At 55.6% G+C, this 23,248-nt stretch overlaps 1 protein-coding gene across 12 annotated transcripts in view; it reads left to right on the top strand.

The window, feature by feature from the left end:
* The window catches only part of IQSEC1 (IQ motif and Sec7 domain ArfGEF 1), a 386,075-nt gene extending 365,001 nt beyond the window's left edge, over positions 1–21,074 (top strand). For 7 of the 12 annotated variants that reach the window (XM_055381037.2, XM_055381038.2, XM_031009086.3 and 4 more), the window contains 8 exons: positions 2,638–2,777; positions 3,239–3,268; positions 4,819–4,944; positions 6,476–6,575; positions 8,851–9,012; positions 9,741–9,917; positions 15,461–15,510; positions 16,755–21,074. In XM_055381037.2, coding sequence (XP_055237012.2) covers positions 2,638–2,777; positions 3,239–3,268; positions 4,819–4,944; positions 6,476–6,575; positions 8,851–9,012; positions 9,741–9,917; positions 15,461–15,510; positions 16,755–17,297 — 1,328 coding nt within the window. In that variant the 3' untranslated portion in view covers positions 17,298–21,074. The remainder of the gene's footprint in view (positions 1–2,637; positions 2,778–3,238; positions 3,269–4,818; positions 4,945–6,475; positions 6,576–8,850; positions 9,013–9,740; positions 9,918–15,460; positions 15,511–16,754) is intronic. The other 5 variants (XM_055381042.2, XM_031009091.3, XM_055381043.2 and 2 more) reach the window with 3 other exon arrangements.
* The last annotated feature ends 2,174 nt before the right edge of the window (positions 21,075–23,248 follow it).

The raw sequence follows: 23,248 nt of genomic DNA, 5'->3' as shown, positions 1-23,248 counted from the left end.
TGTGGGTCCTGTCCATGGTTGCACCCAGTACTGCCAGCTCTCTGGATGACAGGGTGGCAGGAGCCTCCCCACTTCCCATGGAAGGGGCTATGCACCCCATTCCCAAGAAGGGAGCTGCAGGTTCTGTCTCCCAAGCCTGGGCTGTCCCCACCAAGTCACCCCTTTTCAGCCCGGAGCTCAGGGACATCCTTTCTCGTCTTCCTCATGCTTCAGAATGGGTGATCAGGGCTCAGAGAAGGAAGGGACCTGCCCAGGGTCACATCAACCAAGAAATGGCTGAGGCCAGGCAGGTCCCTGGACTCCTGGAGCCAGCCTGGTGCTCTGTGCCGAGTGCATGGACAGCTTGTCCTTTTTGTAGGGAAATCCTCACCCCCTCCCCAACACACATCCTCTCTGGAGTGGGTCAGCGCAGTTTGTCCAGTGGGTCCCGCAGCGGGAGAGCCCTGGGGGCTGGAGGACTGTGAAGGCGGAGTAGCTCACCACGGAAGCCAGTCCAGGAGTCTTTCCTTGTTATTAAAGTTTGTTTTTAAATTTTTTAATTTATTTTTTGAATGGATATTCACATAGTTTGAAAGCCAGAAAGTAATATGATCCAGCAGTTGTGCTCCTTGATATTTACCCAAAAGAACTGAAAACTTAGGCCCACAGAAAAACCTGCACACGGATACTTATAGCAGCTCCATTCAAAACTGTCCAAACGTGGCAACCACCAGACGTCCTTGAGCAGGTGAAGGGATAAATAAACTGCATGCCTCCAGACAGTGGAATAGTGCTCAGCACGAAAGAGAAGTGAGCTATCGACCATGAAGAGATGTGGAGGAAACTTAAGTGTGCAGCACTGAGTGAAAGAGGCCAGTCTGAACAGGCTGCGTGCTATGTGATTCCAACTCTATGACATTCCGGAAAAGGCAAAACTATGGAGACAGGAAAAGGATGAGTGGCTGCCAGGAGCTGGGGAAGGGGAGGATGGGTGTGCGGAGCTCAGAGGATTTTTAGGGCGGTGACACTGTTCTGCGTGGTGCTATAATGGTGGATGAGGGTCGTTCTACGTTTGCCCAAACCCACAGAATCACAGCATCTGGAGTGGACCCCAATCTAAAACATGGACCTCGGGTGACGCTGATGCGTCCGTGTAGGCTCATCATTGTGCCAATGGAGCACTCTGGTGAGGATGGCAACAGCGTGGAAGGCTGTGAGTGTCGGGGGGCAGGGCATACATGGGAAGTCTGCCTTCTGCTCAATTTTGCTGAGAACCTACAACTGCTCTAAAAATAATGTCTATTTAGGAAAAAATAAATAAAAAATACTGGAAGGTGCCTAGCAGTTTCCTTCCCACCCTGCCCCGCCTGCTCAGGGCATAGCCTCTGCCCCTGAAGTTCCTCGATTTTGGCTTCTCCTGGCTGTGCCCCCTAGTTGTGCTCCGCTCATGCAAGTGCACATATGCAGGAATGGTTTTATCCCCTGCTACTTTGCACCTTGCTTTTCCCACTTACTAAATCTAAGAGAAACGGCCCATGTGCTTTACTGTGGCCTTCTTCGCTGTTCTTGGCAGGTGTGTAGTAAGTAGTCTGTCGTGCTGATGTGGGATGATTGGTGAGCACTCCCCTGTTAATGGGTACATAGGTTACTTCCAGCCTTTTGCCATTTGGAAACAGTGCTGCGATAACGTTGTATGTGTCTTATTTCCCATGGGATAAGTTCCCCAAATGCAGTCAGTGGACCAGAGGGTGCTAGAACTTGTCATTTGGACAGGCATTGCCAGGTTGCCTACCCCGGGTTGGAGCATCTCCTGTCCTGCCAGCCATCTGTGGGAGGTCCATGTTCCCCAAGCCCTGCAGCCTTTTGGACTGCAGCCTGGCGGATGGATGAGGGTAGAGCTCACTGCAAAACGAGTTTGCATTTCCCACATGTACAAGGCTGTTTCTCTGCTCACAGCGGTTTTCAGAGTGGGGAGGAAGACAGAAGCAGTGTGTGCTTGTGGTTAGGGCAGCCCCGGGTCAGAGCCCGGCCTCCAGCCTCTGCCCGTGTGATGTGGGCCAGCAACAGCAACCGCTGCAGCACTCTCACCGCTCAGATGCAGAGCTGGGCACGCCTCAGGCGCCCCTCGTTTCCTCACGACAAGCCTGTGCTGTGGGCAACCTGTTTTAGAGGAGGACACCAAGCATGGTTGAGGCAGTCACTCGCCCGTAGTCACACAGCTAGTAAGGGTGAAAGTAGGACGTGGCCCCAGGTCCATCGGAGCCCAAACAAACCCCAGCCTCCCTATACTCCAGCCTCCCCACACCTCAGCCTCAGTCTTCCCATCTGTGGAATGGAGATGATTATACCCACTTCGAAGGGCTGTGGTTAGCATGGAGCAGGGTAGCATTTATAAAGCCCTCTGAACATGGCTTAGCGGTGGCTCAGCCCCTGACACCCGTCGCCTACTAGACCGGGTCGGAAGTATTGGGCCCGTTCTGGTAGGAGGACTGAGGAAATTTGTGTTGACTGAAAATGTCCTGTTGCTGTGGGCCTGCCTGGGAGTTCTTTGGTTCTGTTGGGTCTAGTGGAAGGTTCGCTCCTCTGATTTGCTTTAGAAACTGGTAAATCGAGTGAGCCTGGGGCCCACCCTGATATCCAGCTGCATCCCCTACCCAGGTGTGGACGATGGTGAGGACATTCCCCGTGAGATGCTGATCGGGATCTATGAACGGATCCGTAAGCGAGAGCTGAAGACCAATGAGGACCATGTGTCCCAGGTGCAGAAGGTGGAGAAGCTCATTGTGGGGAAAAAGCCGGTATGTGATGGGCCCTGGTACGTGGTGGGCCCCAGCACCACCCGGGCGGGGCTGCCTGCCAGGCCTTCTCACTCCCACCCACCCCACTCCGTGTGGTCCCTTCCAGCAGGGCTGGTGAATTCTGCCAGGGCTTGGGGTTTTTTCGAGTGTCTCCTGTCATATTTGGGAATAACAGCTATTGGCTCTGCGTTACAATCTGAAGAGAGCTGAGGCTTTTAATAATCTAGCAGGCCAGGGTTGTGCAGTGGCTGAGTTCTGGGCACCTGACACTGGCAGGCTTTCCTGGGTGGTCCAGGAGTCCCCTGGGACCCCTCAGAGAGCTCTGCCAGAGAGAGTGGGTACCCCACAGACTGGCTGGGTGGATCCCAAGGGTAGGTGTAGGGAGGGGGCACTTGCAGCATTGGCCTGGGCGTGGCTTTGAAACATGAACACCCTTTTGTTGGTTTCACATTCTCCCGCAGATCGGATCCCTGCATCCCGGGCTCGGCTGTGTGAGTATTTCTCTGGTTTTACATTTGTGGGTAGCCCGCCGCCCTGGGGAGGCCCAGCATCAGCCAATCCGCCGGCTCCCCAGGCTCCCAGAGCCCAAGTGCTGGCTGCTTGAGTTCATTGCTGGGGTGCTGAGAATCAGATGTTCGTAATTACCCCAGCCTCAGATCTCTGCAGGCCCTGAGGCTGTGCTGTCAGGGGAGACTCCTGCTCCCTCTTGTCGACGCCCTGTTGAGCCCAGCCCCCAGACCCTGCTCCTGAAACAGACCCTGGTGTGTCCTCTGAGGCCCTGCCCTGTCCGCTACCTGGCCCTGCTCTGTGCTCTGTCCCCCACATCCCATGCCCCAGGCTCTCCCAGTGCCTGCCTTCTCACCCCCAGGACCCGTCCTCTGCCATAGCTTTGTGGTGTGCCCACACGCCCCAGGACACATGCACACAGGGTGACTGGGCTGCTCGCCATGACCCTCCTTGTGGACTGGCTTTGTCCCTCAGTCCTGAAAGCAGCTCTGCCTGCCCTCACCCTCCCCAGCTTCCCCTGCAAGAGACCAGGCCCCTCCCACCTCCAGCCAGTGCTCCCCGAACCCTCCCATCCTCTCTCCTTCACACCTTTGCAACCTAAGCGCCCCAGGCTGGGCCACATTTTCCCCCTCATCTTAACCCCCAGATGTGCCAAACTCAGGCAGCCCTGGCCTACAGCGCCCCTGGCAGAGTCAAGCCCCTGGCCTCAGGACGGTGATCCCGGGGATCCCACCCCTTTGACCGTCTCCCCCATCCTGCATGAACCTGGGCACTCCCAGAGCCAGGCCCTGATGGCTCATCCCTCGCCCTGAGGCATTGGGCCTCAAGGGCAGCTGGAGCTATGACCATGTTGGGAGCTTGCGTGAGCTGTCAGGGGCATGTTCAGGGTAGATGTGGAGAGCAGAGGACGGGTCCAGGGCAAGTGCCACAGAGTGCTGGCTGCTGGCTCAGGATTTTGGAGAGTCTTTCAGGCATCAGGACCATAGGAATCTTTTATGGGGAGGCTTGGTTGGGTGGGAAAAGTCCTGGGGCCTGGAATGGGATCCTGGCTCTGCCACTTCCTGGTTTTGTCGTTACTTCTGTGCCTCAGTTTTTCCTCATCTAGAGCAGATTCTCTCTGTAAAGACTTTTGCAGGGCTGAGTGACCTCATGTTTATGACCGGCACTTGTGGGGACTCAAAATGTGACTCGCTGTCTGGCCAGAGGCTCCCAGGTGAACGTGATAGTTTAAGAAGCCTGGTACCTGCCCAAAAGAATGGAAAGGAGGCCTCAGCAGAAGCTGGGGCATGTCCCTAGTCCTTCAGGAGAGCAGAGATATGGGATTTTAAATAGTGGCTCCTGAGAACAGAGTACGGGAAACTGCCATGAGCCAAAAGACATATCTGCTCTTCAGTGTCTGTGAGGGAAGGCATTTTTTAACTCAAGGCCCACGTGCCGGGTTTCTAGCTTGAAGGGCTAGACTTCTCCACTGCGGCCCCCAGGGCTCCTAGAGGAGAGCTGGGCGGCCGTGGCAGGACAGCCTCTTCCCACACAGGTGCTCTCTCTGCCCCACCGTCGGTTGGTCTGCTACTGCCGGCTCTTTGAGGTTCCAGACCCAAACAAGCCCCAGAAACTCGGACTACACCAGCGAGAAATCTTCCTGTTCAACGACCTCCTGGTGGTATGTGGCTCACCCACAAGGCATTGTAGCAGGGACCTCAAGCCTGAGCCCAGGGTCCACGTCTGGCTGTCTGCATGGGGAAGATGTGCATGCATGTGGGGGTGCAAAAGGGAGGGTTTGCCTGGTGTCTTTCACACTGATGCACATGGAGACAGACTTCATTGGCTCATGCACAGGTCCAGAGGGGGATCTTTGGCTTTAGTACCAGCTGTTTCCAGAGCCTCTGCCAATGTCAGCAGCACTCCTGTGTGCTGTCTGCACCTGTACCTTGTGTGACGCTTCCTCGGGCAGGCCCCTTCCTCAGACAGGCTCTGTCCAGGAAGGGGAAGGTGGCCCCAGCAGCTCCAGACCTGATCCTGTATGCTGAGCAACTGTAGAATCCTCTTCCTAGACTGAGCAGAGGTTGCAGAGTTAGCGCTTGTCGCTGCACATCTCTCCCTAAGCCTCTCCAGGCCAGGCAGGTGCAGTGCTTTCTGATTGGCTAGGCCTAGGTCCCAAGCCCCACCTCCTGGAGCCCTGAGCTGGTCCCTCCAAGACCTATGGACTGAAGGAAACAAGGGCTGGAGGTTTCCCCAAAAGGAAACTGGGGAGCTCTTGCCAGAAAAAAAGGTGGCATGGATGCTAGCCAGACGGGGGCAGAAGTGCCCACTGCAGAGAGAAGGGAGAGCTTGTCCTTTGGATTTCTGTACCCCTGCATGCCACGGGCTTTCTTGCCAAAGATGCCCATGTTCTTGATTGGGTATGAGGACTGGCTACCCCTCTCTGACCACTGATGTTGAAATCAGACGTGTAAGTTCAAATCCTTTATGAAGAACTCCTGACCTTGAGCGAATCCCTTCACATCTCTGAGCCTCAGTTTCCTCCTCTGTAAGATGAATCTCTCAGAAGGTGGCAGGGGTCCAGTGAGGTCCTGGACGTAAGACCTTACATGGTGCCTGGCATGCCCTGGAGACTGGGGAGATGTGAGCTCCCCTCTCCCCTCCCAGCCCAGCCTTTGGCTGCCACACTGGAAAGTTCCTTTCCTACTGTAGACCAGAATAGCAGCCAAGGACTGTGGCGGGCCAGCTGGGATTCAGGGATCACGTCGCTAGCCCAGGGGCCAGTCTCCCTGCAGGCCATCACCAGGCATAGCTTCACACTCTGGTTGTTCCCGAGAAAGGAAGCCATGGCTTCGTACCAAGGTCAGCGCTAGTGAGCGCCACCTGTCCCTTCCTGCCGCTCAAGGTGCCAAGCCCCGGGTGTGTACACCTCACCTGGCTGTGAGAAGGCACTTGAGGGGGCTCCGTGCTGTGAAGTGCCTACCGCCTCTGTGCCAGGTTGTGGGGCTTTGTTGCCAGCCAAGATGGCATCGGGGTTGCGGGGACAGGAACCATTGTCCGAGTCTTGGAGTGGAAGCCCATGCCCTCCACTCACGTGGGCTTGTCCCTGTCCTCCTGACTTTGAACTCCAGGAGGGTCCTCTGACCAGAGGTCCCACATAGTCAGTGCCCCCCGAGACACTGTAGCTCAGCTCTGTCTCTGGCTGCCTCCAGGTCACCAAGATCTTCCAGAAGAAGAAGAACTCGGTGACGTACAGCTTCCGACAGTCCTTCTCCTTGTACGGCATGCAGGTCCTGCTCTTCGAGAACCAGTGTAAGTCTGCCCCCAGGGCCTGCCTGGAAGAGCGCATGTCCCAGCTTACGCTCTTTCTCCTGGCTGCTTCGAGGACAGAACCGCGGGGGGCTTCGACGCTCACCCCTGTTTTATCCCCAGAGAGCAGACTGCAGCTAGGAGCTCCGGTGAGCAGTAGGCACAGACCCTCAAGAGGCCCATCAGTCAGCTGAGCCTCATGTAATAACACTGGACAGACACTCAGTTTGCTTTTACTGGTACTTCGTTTCTTGCAGGTGATAAGATTTTTAAATTTGTGGCAGAAATACATTTATTTAAATAAAACGTTGATAGAAAAACATTAAGTCATAGGTGATATGCAAACATGGCCCAGAACACAGGCGACAGCAACCCATGAGTGTCCGCGGAAGTGAAGAACTGAGCCCCTCAGCCTGGGTCAGATCCCAGCTCTGGCTCAACTGCTGTGTGGCCTGGCTCTGCAACCCCTCTGGCCTCTGTTGCCTGGGTTGTAAGGTGGTGCCTGCCACAGGGCCCCCATCATAGCTGCCGGAACACAGTGCTCTGCAAGGGTTAATTTTGATGCCCTGCTGGAAGGCCCTGGGTGAGGCCTGGGGGCCTGGGAGTTTGGGAGGCTCACACCTGCAGCACCCCACTGGCTTCCATTTCACCTTGCTCCTTTCACTCTCCACGGCTTCTCTTCCCCCTCCTTTGTCCCTTCCCTGTTGGAGGCTGAGCCAGTCCTCCTGGGCTGGGGAGCAGGGGGCCACCTGGAGTGTCCTAGGGAAAGAAGCTGAGTGTCCGTGCTTGAGCAGTAGGGGTCCCTTATCCTCTCAGAACTAGGTGTCACTGTCTGTCTAATCAGCCTTCCATCTGCGGATTAGAACAGTGTCAGGGACCTGCAGCTGGACCATCCAAAACCACAGGCCTTGCGCCTGGATCTGGGGCGCTCTGTCCCCTTCAGTCTTCAGTGGGACCAGGGACAGCCCGGCAGGAGACCCTGCACTCCCTGTATGCCCTGCTCCCCACGTGCCCAACAAGGGGCACGGCATGCCTGCCCTGGCCGCCTCCCCACCTCCTGCCATTCCTGTCCCATCGCAGGCTGCAAGTCATGCCTTGCCTTGGTCCCAGGGGAGGCCAGTGCCATCCCCACATTGTCCTGACCAGCAGTAGCCCGCTCTCTGAGATGGTGGCATTGACCCCTGCTGCCCAGGGCTAGGGTGGGAACTTAGTGAGATCCTGGCAGCAAAGCTCCCAGCAGGGGGCCAGGACCACTGTGGACCATCAGGGCAGAGGCTGCACCTGGATCATGTCTGTGGTCCCAGGGCTTGGCCTTAGATCGTGGGTGCCGGGTGCTGGCAAGAGCCAAGCCTGCAGCTTCTATAGGACATGCCGTCATTCCAGGGGTCTCAAACTGGCAGCCTGGGAGGCAGGCCCAGCTCAGTTATCTTTTATATGGTTTGCATATTTTTAAAAAGTTTGCTGAGCCAGTCTCTACATCAAAATGTAGATATTTTGGGCCTCTCTGAAAATCAGAAGGTTTGGTGTCACTAGGCACATGTTCCCACGTGGCAGTAATGGGCTGCATATACATACATGTGCACACATATGCATACAGGAGCACTCTGCAGCTGCCCACAGGCCCACCTGGTCTGAGCCAAGGTGGGATTGGTACTTGGTCCAAGAAACTTCAAACATCCAGTGGCTGATGCTCTGCCAGTGACTCCCACTGCCGGAGCAGCACTGCCAGGAGACCAAAGCCCCAGGGACCCTGAGAGCCCGGAGGTGGCACCAGGCAGGTCTGGGCACAGGGTTCCTTGGCTGTGGAGTGCCCATAGTGCACCCCATGGGAGCTGTGGGCCACAGGCCATTCGGGAGAATATGGCGCTCACTGCTGTCCAGAACTGAGATGACTAGAGAAGACTCCCACCTTTCTCAGGACGTAACCTCTGTCCTCCTCCAGGACTCGGCACCTGGCAGAGTGCCCAAGGACCTGGAAGTCAGGGGCTTGGTCTCCACAACCTTAAAGTTAGGGAAGAATGGCGGCCCCAGCAGCCTCCCCTGAACTCGGCCACTTTTGTCCCTGAGTCACATGTGGAGCGACACAGACCATCTTTCCCAAGTCGGGAGATGAGGTTGCTCTGCACCCCTGCAGCCTGCCACTGCGGAGGCTGGACTCCCGGCACTTATCCCAGGCTCACGCACAACTCAGCCCTACCTTTGTTTCCTGACCAGAGAGGAGATTGCAGAGAACACACTGAGACCCGTGGGCCTCCTCCCCTCTCCTTCCCTTTTGCAGACTACCCCAATGGCATCCGGCTCACCTCGTCTGTCCCCGGAGCAGATATCAAAGTGTTAATAAACTTCAACGCCCCCAACCCTCAAGACCGGAAGAAATTCACCGATGACCTGCGGGAGTCCATTGCGGAAGTCCAAGAGATGGAGAAGCACAGGATAGAGTGTGAGTACCAGGCCTCATGGACAGAAGGCCGAGACTTGCCAGACTCTGGCACTTGCCTCCCCATGTCAGGGCAGTGACTTCTGAGCTCACAGAGACAAGATGTCCCCCAGTCTTTTCTGGCCTTCCCTATGGCCACATGATGGGGCAGTCTGTGTTCCCAGGCTGCAGGAGGCACAGAGGGAGTCCAATCCAGGACCCGCCCTACCTGTTGCCTGTCGTATGCCCATCAAAAGACCCTGGCTCTCTGGTCATCCCGTGCGCAAGAGCCCGCAGAGTTCCCAGCTGGCCTCTCTGCACCTCGTCATCTTCTGCATCAGGCTCAACCGACTGATGGGTCACACAGCCAAGGCCATCCCTGGCTCCAGGTCTACTCCTTGGAGGCACATGGGACTCCCTACCACTGCCCTCTCTGTGGAAGACCCTGGCTAATCTTTGCTCATCTCTCAGACCCAGGCAAGTCTGTGCCTCCCTGTCCACTCCCGAGCCTGGAAGGTGACTCTCCTTCCTGCAGGTCACAAGGCCCTCTGGTCTCTCTAGCCTCCCTCCTGGGATCTCCTTTCTGCTCTTTTGTCCAGGGTAGCCATCACACCCTCTTTCCCAGAAACAACCCTTCCCCATTCCAAGCAGATGGTGGCTCAGGACAGTGCTAGCTCCAAGCAGAAGGCCCCGTCTCCTGCCCACTCTAGGCTGTGCTCCTCTCACCAGGACCCTCACCCTCTCTGTTCCAGCGGAGCTCGAGAAGCAGAAAGGCGTCGTGCGGCCCAGCATGTCCCAGTGCTCCAGCCTCAAAAAGGAGTCGGGCAATGGAACACTGAGCCGGGCCTGCCTGGACGACAGCTATGCCAGCGGTGAGGGCCTCAAGCGCAGTGCCCTCAGCAGCTCCCTGCGGGACCTCTCGGAAGCCGGTAAGAGCTTGGCCTAGAACCACCTTGCTAGCCCAGCGCATGCAAGACCGAGGCAGGGCGTCTGCATTCAGGGCATGCATCACGCGGGGCAGGGCCTGCGGCAAGGCCAGTGCGGCATTTCCCCTGACCTTCCGCAAAGCAGAGCAGCGTGTGACATACAGAAAGGGCGCCCCAAAAAGACACAGGGAAACAGGACCCAAACGTCAAAAAGAAAGGCATTGCACACGAATTAGCTGGGGAAGTCACCCCCATTTTCCTTTTCTTCTTCCAGGGGTTTTATTTACTTGTTTATTGATCTGGGAAGTCGCTCTAGCCCGAGTGAGCCGGCGGCTGTGTCCCGTGCTCTCTGTGCGGCCGCGTCCCTGTGCTTCATGCTGATGAATGAACTTGCGCGGAACCCTCTAATCTGTCTGGCGCCCTCTTGCCCACTGTCCCCGGTCTTGCTTTCCCTGCGGGGCCTCCTCTCCTGGGAAACCCGGGCCTCGTCCAGCCCAGAGGCCATTGAGCAGCAGCCAGGGCTGGCTCCGGGGTCCGGGAAAGCCCTGGTGGGAACTGTGATGTTGTGGTTGTTTCTTTGTTTCTGTGTGTGTTTAATTTGCTGCCAGCTGTTTAACCCCCAAGCAAGCAGCACCCCTGAAACTGCCTACATTCCTGGGAGTGGGGCTCCGGGAGCAGCAAGGCTCAGGGGCTTTTGCCAGCAGCTGTGGCCCAGGCTCTCCCTTGTGGGGCAGGAGAGAAAAGAGGCACGGGCCGACCGGTGGGTGCCAGCTCGTGCCGCTGCAGCCTGTGTTGCTGCTCAAGGAGTGTACGGGAGGGTATCGTAGCCGCCCTCGGCCAAACAGTCTGTCCACTAGTCAGTGAGCTTCTCCTGGGAGGGGCCCCGGGGACTGCCTGGGGCTGCAGTGGCCCAGCTTGTCCCACGCAGGTCTGCCCCAGGAGCCTGGTGTGCCTGTTTTGGGAAGACCCCCCCTCCTGGGGTTGCCTGCCCCACCTGCCCCACCTTGGGACTCCCTCCCGCACCTGCCCGTCAGCAGCCTTGCCTCCCCTCAGCTTAGTCCCTCTCAGGCCCTTTGGAGTCTGCCCTTTTTTTAAGTTGGATTTTTTCCTTTGTTTTCGTTTTGTCATTATTATTATTATTTGCCATGGTAAAAAAAATCAGAAATCCATTGCCAGTTGCCAGCATGAGGGTTGAACCCAGGGCTTCTCAACCTCGGCTTGATTGACATTTTGGGCCAAGTGACTCCTTGCTGGGGGACCGTCCCGGGCTTGGCAAGATGTTTACTCGCATTCCTGGCCTCTACTACTGGTTGCCAGTAATATCTTCCCTGTCATGACAGTCACTGATGTCTCCAGAAATTGCCAGGTATCCCCTGGGGGAGAGAGTCATCCCTGGTTGAGAACCACTGGTTTTCCCAGTGGCCTTGTGAAGCACAGCTAAATGTCACTGGACTGCTTTGGGCCTCTGCAGGCTGTGGGCTAGAGCCTCCGTTTGAGTTTGTGCAGTGTGACAGGCCCTGCCCTCTCCCTCCCCTTAGCCCCTCTCAGGCAGCAGCAGTTCTGCCAGAACCGAGGCTCTTGAGCGCCATCCACCCCAGGGCCCAGCAGTCAGGACCTCAGCTGTCCACCCTCTGCCAGAGCTTGGGGGTTGGACAGCCACGTGCCGGCCCCACGTTCGTGTGAGGGGTGGGCCCAGGGCCAGCTGCTTTCGTGTAGTGTGACGATTGCTGTTGTCATTTGGGAATTCTGAGCTCAGACGGACAGTAGGGACTGAGACCCCACCCTGGGCCTGCCATTGAAACAAAAGGAGGAACAGATCTCAGGGACCCCCCTGTACCCAGAAAGGTTTGGGGGTGAAGCGAGGTGGGGTTTGAGTCCAGGCAGCTGCCGAGGCCCCAGGCTGGGGAGAGGCCACCTGTGATCTCCCATCAGGAGAGGCAGGTGCTGGCAGCCTTCCTGGGGAGGGGCAGGGCTGGCAGCAGGAAAGGTCAGATGTGCTCTGGACCAGATGGGGGCTGCAAGCTCCCCAGCGGCAGCATGGCCCCACCTCACTCACCATGGCCCTCACAGCACTGAGCCTGAAACACCACGATGAGCTTGTGGAAGAGGTGAGCCTGCGGGACAGTGTCCCCTCCATGTTTGACACGTCACTGCTCCTGGAGCAGGAGACCCTGAGAGCAGCTGTCCCAGGTCTGCACTCGACATCCATCCAAGGGAGGACATACCACAGACATGAAGCCAGGGGACTGATGAAGTGGCCGTAGATGGTGCCTGAAGGAACCCATCCTCAGGAGACTGCAGAAGCCTCTGTCGTGCCAAGAGTTAGAGGGAAGGGGGCTGGCACCGGCCCCACTGCAGTGCATTGCCTGGTGTCTCAGCCCTGGTCTTCCTTGGGCTAAGACTCCCCACCCGGTGCTCATTCCAGCGGCACAAGAGCCCTGCTGACCCAAGACCAAGGACCCAGCAAGGACTGTGGAAACAGGGTTCAGCCAAGTGGTGATGGACACTGACCAGTGGCCCCCAGCGGCCCTCCTGCCCCTCCCTGGCCAAGCTGCCCAGCTCTGAGTCCTTACAGAGAGGACCTGCCTGCAGCAGTCTCCATGTCCCGTTACAGGGGAGCAGTGACAGGCACCAGTGGTGGGTGGACAGAGCAGCGCCCCTGCCACATGTGAAGCGGGCCAGGGCCCAGAGAGGGTGGTGTTTCCTCTTGCCCTGGCCACATCCCTCCCCACCATGTCAGGCCCAGCAGAGAACATGGTGCAGCACGCAGATGCCAGAATCAGACAGCCTGAGCTCATCCCCCACCTCTGCCTGCCCTCTCTAGCCGTCAGACCCTGTGGGCCCGTTTCCCCAGCTGCAGCGAAGGAGTCGATGCATGGAAAGCCTTTCAGGCATGCCGGGCTCAGCCAGTGCCGGCCGAGTGTGCATAGCTATCATTTCTGTTATGGTCACTGACACTGAGCAAGGCCACCAGCCCAACCACAGCATTGTTGAGGGTCACAGGACGAGGATCCGGGGTGGGCAGGAGAGCACTGCCACGTGACACCCTGCCCTGACTCTGAGGAAGCTGAAAAGGTTGTGAATCATCATCCTGGGAGCCCTTCAAGAAAAGTGGTTCCAAGTCCCTCCAGGCTCTGCCCAGGGTTGGCTTGGCCTGATCAGCACGTGTGTGGTGTGAGCCACTATTCTGGCCTGCCTGACTTCATCAGCCGGTGAACCGGGGCAGGTGTGGGAGGCTGCGTACGCATGGGATATCTGCACGGCTGGCTGTGGGCAGTTATGGTTGTGGGTGTACCTGCGAGCACAGGGCTCTAGGACTCAGCACAGAGGGAGCCCTGGGGTCACCCTGCATCTCTTGCTGACCTGAGACATTGAGAAAGTAGATTATAAGACACTCAGCGTCACTCCAAAACAGCCAAGTAAGGAACTCCTAAGTGTTCACCCAAGTTGGGCAGGGTAAGGAGGGCCATGTTCAACTCCAGGTGGGGACACTATGTGGACCCCCAACCCCAGCCTTCAGGGCTGGCCCAGGTCCTGTCAGAAGCTATAGGCCAGCCAGAAGGAGTTGCCGGTTACAGACGGGGAGGCCATCTCCCCTCTGGCCCTGGTTTTTAGTCAGCCAGAGGAGTCCCAGGGGTTAGGGGTAGGCTAGAGAGCTGATTTGAAAACCTAGAGACATTGGCGCTCTGTCCCTCCACATTTCCACATGGCGCCACAATGTCCTGAGTGTCTGATGGCCGTGGCCACCCAAGAGGGGGGTGGAGGAGGGAGACCGTGTCCTGGGAGGCTGGACTCTACTTTGCTCCATGTCCCTGGACCACTGTGTTGGGCAGGAAGGGAAGAAAGGTCAGCCCTTCTTCCCACACTGGCTGAAAAATAAGGAAATGTGAGCCTCCTCTTACTTCTGGCTGAGAATTAGGGCCAAGGTTCTACTTGGCTGTCCTAGTCTTCAGCAACTGGTGTTGAGCCCTCTTGCCCTGATGTGCCGTGTGGCCCTTTCCCAGTAGTGGTCTCTGAGGGCCACGTCACACAAGCCAGAGCCACCCAAAGCCCTTTGCTGACCCCAACTCCCACCTGGACCTCTGGTTTGGGGTCAGCAGACAAGGCAGAGGAACTGGACTCCCCCTGAGTCTGTGCTGTGATGCCCAGGCCGAAGCCATGCCAAGGCACAGCCCAGCACACTCAGATGGCACGGGTAGGCTCGAAGCCCACAGCACTTCCTCCACCTGTCACTGGCTGGTGGCCTTGGGCTAGCTGGGAGGTGCAGCAGCTTTCCCAGAGGCTGGGGACGGGGCACAGTGGGGAGGCCCAGCAGTTGCTTCCTTCTTCCAGGCTCCTGGGCCCAACCCGGCCTAGGGTCCAGCTCTGAAGGCAGCATGGCCAAGTTATCCAGCCTTAGAGGCGGTCGGGTGAGCAGGTCTGGGTGTGAACCCTGCTGCCTGTGAGAATTGGGCCTCAGTGTCCCTCTCTCTGATATGGACACAGTGGCGCCTATAGGGTTGACATGTCCAGTGCAGTGCTCAATACATGGTGATGCTGCCCAGATGGAAGCTTCTAGAGTGTCAAGTGGGGAGGGCTGTTTCTCCCTCCCTCTTCCCATCCCCACTCCCAGAGAGCCGGGCCCGTCATACTCCAGGCTTGGTGTTCCTCAAAAATCCACGAAGTCCTCAGGAGGGACTGTGGAGGCTGGGCGGGGCCAGGCTGGGCCTGGGCCCTATGCAACGCACCCAGAGCCAAGAGGAAGACCTGGCCTTGCTCTGACGGACCCCGCATGCTGAGTGCCTACTGTGTGTTCTGTGCCTGGGGCGTGACGAAGATGCTGGCAGAGACCTCCTGGCTTAGGGAAGGCTTTGTGGCCCCTTTGGGGGGTGGTGCCAAGCAGAGGAATCCCAAGCTGGAAGGCGGTTTCCAGCAGTCCCCAACCCTGTCTCCTGCCCCTGGCCAGGGCACTGCACAAACCAAAACTGAGCTCCTGCGGGCAGCCGGGAGGAAGCGGGGATGTGAAGTTGTTTCCTCTTCACCCTCAGTGCTCGTCCTGCCAAGGAGGTGGGGGCATATATGTGTGTTTGCGGATATACACATATATACGGCAATCACTGAAGGTAGGCATGCAGTACCGGCCATGCTGTTTGCAGCTATGTGGAAGCTGCCCTCACCCCTCCCCATTCACCCGAGTCAGGGGTGAACACACAATTTGGGGGCATCAGGCCCACCTGTACACATGCCTCAGCCCCAGGGTCCCTCTCAACAGACTCCTGGTCCAGGAGGAGTACAAAATTGGGGCTGGTTTAAAAAAAATTTTTTTGCTTTTCGAAAACTTTATTTTTAAAACTTTATTTTTAAAATTTATTCTTGCACTGCTGCTGGCTTCCCCACTGAGCCCCTCCTCCGACCCCTCACACCTGGCTCCTGCGGGCAGGTGGGCCCGGCGCCTGTGCCTGCTCCCAGCAGGGGTGCAGGCTCCGTGGCAGCAGCGTGGCACCAGGCAGGCAGCGCCCCCAGCCTCATGTCCGCGTCTAACTTCTGGTATTGCATGTTCTGGGCAGGGAAGCGAGGGCGTCGCAGCAGTGCGGGATCGCTAGAGAGCAATGTGGAAGTAAGTAGGAAGCGCCTCTGTCCAGCTGGCTGTCCTGTGTCGCCTTCCCCAGTCCTCAGTTCATATCTGTTGTCCTGGTTTTTTTTTTTTTGGTTTTTTGTTTTTTGGTTTTTTTTTTTGCTTTTCCTTCCCCTACTGCACAGAGATGCAGACACCACCCACTCCCCGCCCCTGCCTGCCTGGAACCCTGTGCATGTCAGCTTCTCCTCTGTGCCTAGAAACATCCATGCCTCTCACCGCTTGTTTTGGACTCAACAGTGGGGTGGTTCTGGATTTTGTGTTTTGGTTTCTGCTTAACCCCATCACCTGTGGTCCCTGAGCATGGTTGACCATCCCCAGCTTCCGGCACCCCCGCCTGGGCCACCCGGCTCCCACTCACCCTCCACACTTGCTGTTGGATGTTTTTGCTGAACCCTTGACTTCCACGCCCGCCCATCCTCATCGCTTTCTTCTTGGAGTTTGATTGCTGTGTGTCTGCGGCAGGACACCATGGAATTGCTTAGCTTGTGGGAGGAGGAGTGTCTTGAGAGAAGGAGATTCAGTGTGGATTTCATGATATTTCACTCATCCTCCGGCCATCTCTGTATTACTGTTCACATCTCTACCTCAGCTTGCAGATCTTTTTCTGTTACCTTCTTTTTCCTTGTTTGGTTTGCAATAGGCAGCTGTAGTGAAATGCCTAGGCAGCCCATTCTCCCAGAGGACAAGGTTTCTGAGCCCTACCTCTCCCTGTCACCACCTCCCCCGAGACCTCAGGACCCACATGGGCGGAGCACATGCCCTCAGCCCAGTTGAGCAGTCCCAGGAGAGCTGAGGGCCCTGTTTTCAGCAGGAGCAGGGCTCCTCCTCCAGGCACATCAGCCCCTCTGCACTCGCCACACACAGCGCACAGACACCCCAACCTAGGGGGTTCCAATTTGAAACCTCAGGCTGCTGCCAGGGCCAAAGTGCTTGTCAGAATGAGACCAGACAGAAGTCCTACTTCTGCCCTGGTGGTCAGAGAGATGGACCCGTCCCCTGCCCTCACTCCCCACTTTGGTCAAGGCCAGTAATCCCCAGCTGCCCTGCACTGTAGTGAGAGGAGGCGGGGCCCAGTCCAGCCTCACTGAGCCCCACCCTCTGGCCAGTGAGTTGAACTAAAGCTTAGCAGTCAGTGGGTGAATTTTTACATTTGAAAAAAAAATCATTCTGACCTAAGTGCTTGAAGATCTTTTAATTTTGATTTCTATGAATTTCCTTTTTAGGGGTCCATCATTAGCAGTCCTCACATGCGCCGGAGAGCTACATCAACACGAGAGTGTCCATCTCGCCCACACCAGACTATGCCCAACTCATCTTCCCTCCTGGGCTCCTTATTCGGGAGCAAGAGAGGGAAGCCCCCTCCCCAGGCCCACCTGCCCTCAGCCCCAGCCCTGCCACCCCCCCACCCACCGGTGATCCTGCCTCACTTGCAGCACTCTGTGGCTGGCCACCACCTGGGGCCCCCAGAGGGGCTGCCGCAGGCCCCCGTGCACGGGCATCACACCCAGTACTGCCACATGCAGCAGAACCCTCCCCCGTACCACCATCACCACCACCACCACCCACCCCAGCACATCCAGCACGCACACCAGTACCACCACGGCCCCCATGGGGGCCACCCAGCCTATGGGGCCCACGCCCACGGCCACCCGCCGCTGCCCTCGGCCCACGTGGGGCACACAGCGCACCACCATGGGCAGCCCCCTGCCCCGCCGCCCCCCACCAGCAGCAAGGCCAAACCCAGCGGCATCAGCACAATTGTGTAGACAGCCTGGGCAGGGGTCCCAGGCTCCCTGAAACAGCTGCACACCACACAGGGCACGCCCGTTGGTCGCCAGCCACACACCAAACCCAGGGCACTTCTGTTGCCATCTCTCCCCTCTGCGCCTCACGGCCCAACCGGAGCCCCAGGAGCCCACAGGGCTGGTGTTGTGTGGAACAAAGGCCCAGATTTCATTTCTTGTTGGCACCCTGGGCTCTGCTCACCTCAGTCTGAGGGATGGGTGGGCCTCAGACACCATCAGCCTTGAAACGGTGCCGCCAGCCAAGTAGATGTTGAACTGCCTCCCCCACTCCAGCTCTCAGCTCCCTGTGCCCTAATGTACATGCATATGAAAATCCAACCATATGAAAATCCAACCTAGAAAACGAAGAAATGAGATACAAAAACAGACAAACCCCAAAACTTGCTGCATTATTGCTCTTTTATTGACAATGGGCAAAAAATTAAGTAGACCTGATATGGTTGATGAAAATACGTAAGTAAACTTTATATAATATAAATATATAAATATATAAATATATATATACTGTATAGCTAGTACTTGTGTGTGAAAGGCAGGCGTTTCAGTCAACATTAGCAATACCCACCTTACAAGGAGCTCCACTTACCTAATAGGAAGACAGTACCTTAGCTGGGTGTGTGAGACAATAGACCAAACCCTAAATGCTAGGAACAAATTCAGATACTTCATATTTTCATACAAAGAAGTCCCTCTAGGACTGGCTAAAATCTTTACACAATCATTACTAACTGTGCCAAGTAACATAGCATCTAACTGTTTAAAAAGTCCAGTATTGCTTTGTATAAATCCTTATTTTATTAACAGAATACTATCGTAAATAGTATTATAATGCTGTTATTATTTCAGGTAAGCAAATAGCTAAACTGCAGTACACGCTACAGTAGCAACTCAGGACAGCTGGTTACAAGCTGGTTGTCTTAGGACATTGGTTACACAGATTCTTAGACACTTTAATGGCTGCGATAACTGTGAATCCATGATCCATGTTTCTTTTATGCGCATATGATTTGATGCACACTCATTCAGAGTCCTCCGAGAGGGGCACCCATACACGGCAGAAGTGTTCATCTCCAACATGAAAGTGACCAGCTCTCATCGTCTCCCCAACACCATAACGTCCTCATCCCGCCTCCAACCCACACCAGGCCGAAGCCCTCAGAGAGTGTTTTCATCAGGAACCACTCTCGAACCTGAAGGTTGACTTTAGCGTTTAGCAACCCAGGGCGGTGTGTGTGTTTCCTGTTTTGTTTTCTGAGTGGTAGCAGTGATCATCGTAATTCCATGTAGCCATGTGCTAGCAGAACCCCTGTGTCATCACCGTGGCCCGTGTGACCCCAGCCGACGAGTGCCCGGCGGAGCCCCTGCTACCTTCCCATGGTCCAATGAGCTGCCAGGGCATCACATGACTCTCAGCTGTGCTCTTGTCGCTTCTGTGTTGTGGTGACACCATGCGCTCCCCGGGGCCAGACCTGCACGCGGCGGGTCTGTGCCCGAGTCACCCACGGGCCATACTTTGTAGTTTCAGCCTTTCGAGCCACTGCAGCCGTCAGTGCTGTGCTCCTAAGCCATGGGACCCGAGGACTGCCCCCCGGCGCCTGCCCAGGCGGAGGCCCTTTCAGAAAGGGCGAAGCCCACGCCTGACTCTGCGGGCCGCAGGGCCGCGTGCTCAGTGGACAGCGTGGTGAGCCGTGGCCGGACGGCAGGAGGAGAGGGGAGCCCCCTCTGGCTGTGTGTCACCTTGGCTGGCTGGCTGGCCAGGGTTTTGCCGATTTCCCTCCTCACATCCCTCACCCCCCCCCGCCCCCCGGTCATATCATTGAGATCACCGTACCAGCAAATCTGCAAACCAAGCACTTTGTTAATCTCCACAGAGAGCAAATACAGCAATCTAGAGTTTAGCCTTTTTAAAAATGTGACTTTAACCCGCCCACCTGTGTCCTCCCATTGGCGTGGCATTTCTTTCTTTGGTGTCTGCTCAGAAAGAAACAGCATGGAGCCGTGTGATTGGGTCCAGGCTGGGCTGTCAGGGAAGCGCCCTGGTGTCCCCGACTCATCAATTCTTGGGTCTTTTTTAAAAGCCAGGCTCCCCAAAGCACTCTGTCTCGCAATTTTGAGGAGGTTGTTCCGACCTGGAAGCGTTAAACTGCTGCATGTCATCTGGCGTCAGCTGTGAGGCTGCGCTCTGCGTATTGTGCGTTTGCAAAATGTATTGGTGTGACTGTAAACACATCGTTGAAGTAAAGCAATTACATATTGAGGATGTCAGCTTTTCTCACCCTCTTCTGTGCCGAGAGGAGAGTCTAACTGTAACCTTTAGGTTGTTCCAGAAAAGATTCAGGCCGTTTGGCACAGAATTGCTCTTTCTGAAGGGTAGCAGTAATGAATAGGAACACACAGAAAACCCTAGGAGGGGCTTTCAGGAAACTCTCCCTCTCCATCGCCATCCTGCAAGCTCCACAGCCTCGGGCTGCCAGCCTCTGGCACTGTCCTCGGTGTGTCCTGGAGCTGTGCTGGGCAGCAGGGCCTTGGGTAAGGAACTGCTGGAACCCACTGAGCCCTTCCCGGGGTTTCCCGCCGCACTCAAGTGTGTTCCTTCAGGCTAGTGAGGTTTCATCCTGTTTTATTTGCAAGCTTATCAAAAGTTTGTGGAAGATACATTGTTGGGTTCCAGAGGCTGGAGTCATCCTGCCCACATCTTGTTTGGGAAGCAAAAGCTCCCAGTGAGCTGGTGTCCCCGTGTGTCTTTTCATGGGACTGTTCCCTTTAGATCCCCACCTGTCACAGCCATAGCTTCGGGGTCCTGTCATCACATCCCCTGGGAGGGGAGGCAGGAGGCGGCCGAGGGCCCCAGGATGTCTGCCTGGTCCCTTCTCACTGTGAGGACGCCCTTGGCACACCTTTCTCAAGTCACACAAATTATTGCAGTTACATACAGAATTGCTGACAGGAGCAGGAGACGCTGAGGGAAACAGCTGGCAATGTGACAAAAGTCTTTTCTGGGACAACAAGCAAATCATGTATTTGTATTTTTTTTAAGTTTACCAATGAATTGTACAACAATGTAAAAATAAAGTTCATCCTAATATGCTGTGCACATCTTGCTTAAAAATGTCTTCAGCATCCAGTGCAGAGTGATCTTTCCCTCACACACTGCATGCGGCAGGAGCCTCTTGTTTTTCTTAATGAGCTGAAAAGACAGCAGATGTTCACAGCTGATGCTGGGTGTTGACTCAGCGCCACGGGAAGCTCTGTGCCCGCAGAGTCTTACAGTTCTCCTTGTAAAATATCATCACCCTTCCTGCCTGAGAAACGAGTGCATTTGTATTTTATGTAACAACAATAGTCAAGGCGGCATTGCAACACTGAGCAGGGTGAGGTGGGGGTGCTGAGCACAGGACAAGAGGGAGGAGGCCTGCCCTCCATTCAGACGCATCTGCGTCGCCCTTCTGTGTGCAGTCACATTGAGACTGCACACAGCATGCATCTCCTCTTGGGAAATATCTTTTGCCTCTGAGTTGTTTTAAGCAATTAGAATCAGGTCCTGAATCCCCAGACTGTTCAGAGACTTCAAGGGACACCTCCCTCACAAGAAGCCTGGCACCCCCACTCTGTACCTTTGAGAAGAAAGGAGTGCGTTTGTTTTCATCTGCATTCTGTTTGTCAGTGGTAACAGACTCTATCAATGTAAAACCATGGTTGTGATCATGTGGGGAAATCAAATAAATCCTTTGAAACTCTCGGATTCTCACTTTTTCTGAAAAGTCCAGAAGTTGCCCTGTTGGCCAGACCCAGATCTCCAGCTGATGAGTTTCCCTGTTCCTTGTTGTGACTCTGGGCACTCACTTTCCTTGAAGACATTGGACTGACTTTGAGGACACTGATACAAAATTTAAAATAAAGGGACACATCACAACCAATAGAAGGTTTCAAAGGTATTTATAATTTCTAGCAACTTTCAACAAGTGATGGTCCTTTCATGGAGTTAGAGGGGATGAATTCTATTAAGCATTGAGGTACACTGGTTATGACTTAGGGAAAAACAAAATACCCAGTGGCCCAGTCCCCAGTAAAGATGGATGATGACAAGAGTTCAGAGCAGCCTGCATTTCCATGTTGGCTCGTATCATGTACAAAAGCCAAGATGGTAAAGTCATTCTCCTGGAAGGAAGAGGCCTGTGAGGATGTAATTGGCTTCTACGATTTCTCCTTTCCTGGCCAAACATAATTCCTGAGAACACCACTTTAAACTTTCAGTGCATGGGATAAAATGAACTGGCAGATCTAACTAGTGGAAAACAAAAAAAAAAAGTTAATTTTGGTGACCAGAATGAACTCTGGCCCTCCCTCCGTACAGCACATTCTGATTGAAAGATGTTCTCACATGGGCCCCCTCTTCCAGTCTCATTCATAGCCACTACTGGCTCATCTAGACTGAAACCAGGAAACCAGCCATTTCAGTGCACACACACAAGTGCCTTGCACAATGCCTGTTTCTGCAACTTGGCATCCATCCCTTTTACAGACTATTCAGGGGCCCTTCAAGAGAAGCTGGGTACAAAAATTCCCTGAAATACCCGGTTCTGCCTCAGGGTTTGATTTTTACTATGCAGCTCTACAGCCCAGGAGCTGCTGGAGGTAGGTGAGCTAGGCCAGGGCTCCGAGGCGGTGATCTTCTGGGGATTGTGTTTGTCTCCCCCTGCCCTGAGACTGTGAGCTGCATGATCCGCCTGCGTGTGTCCAGTGACAGCCCCAGGACTGGGCTTGTCAGCATGCATCTATCTGAAAATGAATGAATGGCTGGAAGAGGCAGGGGTTCAGGTCACACCACCACCAGCAGCTGGTCTTTGAGGATACCGATCACTGACATAATTTAAAAATGTATGGAAACCGGTTTGCTCATCCCCCCCCCCACACTTCCCTTGACACTGAGAAGTCTGGCTGGGAGACACCTGACTCAGACCTTGAGATCATGGTTCTTCCTCCTCCCTGGCTGCACGTGACTTCTGTGCCACCGAATCCCAGGAACATGTTTAGCTTCCCTGACCCCTCGGCAGCTGTGACTCTGTTCGTGCCTGCCTCCTTGAAATGCTGGTTCCCGGGCACCTCTGGGCCATATGCCCTTTCTGCTCTCTGGAGACTCCTTCACAGTCTCCTGTGCAGGCCAGTCCTCCTCCACGGAGCTCGTGTGTGGCTTAGGTCAAGTCCAAGCCTTCTTCCTCCCTTTCCCCTCTCCTGAGGCACCCTCACACAAGCCCACGGTTTCAGTCCACCTTCTCCATGCCCCTGGCTTCCACATGTCATCTCCAGCCCAGACCTCTACTCTGGGCACCCATGTCCCCTTGGTGCTTCTGACAGCCCAGCCCTGCATGCCCTCCATGACCATGTTCTTCACCGTATAGCCCCATGCAGCGGAAACCTGGTCCTCTCCTCTGTTCCCTGTCCTGGCGAATGACATCACCATTGACATTTAAGCCAGGACCTGGGGTTGCTCGTGACTTTCTCCCTGGTGTCCTGTCCATCTTTCCCCGAACTCTCTTGATTTGTGCCTCCTGCTTCTTCTGGAATCCATCTGAGTCTCTTCACGTCTCACCCCACTGCAGGCCCTCATGTCTCTCTCCTGGACTAGAGCTCCCTGCCTTGGCACTGGCCTTCCTGGGGGGACCCCTGTCTATTCCCCACACGGGTCTTGCTCTGTTGGCAAAGCTGGAGTGTGGTGGTGCAATCACGGCTCACTGCAGCCCTGACCACCTGTGATCCTCCCACCTCAGCCTCCTGAGTAGCTGTGACTACAGGGGCGTACCACCATACCTGACTATAGTGTTTTTTGTTGTAGAGATGGGGTCTATGTTGCCCAGGCTGATCTCGAACTCCTGGGCTCAAGCGATCCTCCCACCTTGGCCTCTCAGAGTGCT

Source organism: Gorilla gorilla, chromosome 2 (assembly GCF_029281585.2).
Source record: "Gorilla gorilla gorilla isolate KB3781 chromosome 2, NHGRI_mGorGor1-v2.1_pri, whole genome shotgun sequence".
NCBI lineage: Eukaryota > Metazoa > Chordata > Mammalia > Primates > Hominidae > Gorilla > Gorilla gorilla.
The sequence above is the reverse complement of the archived record's forward strand: the minus strand, read 5'-3'. Positions and strand labels throughout refer to the sequence as shown.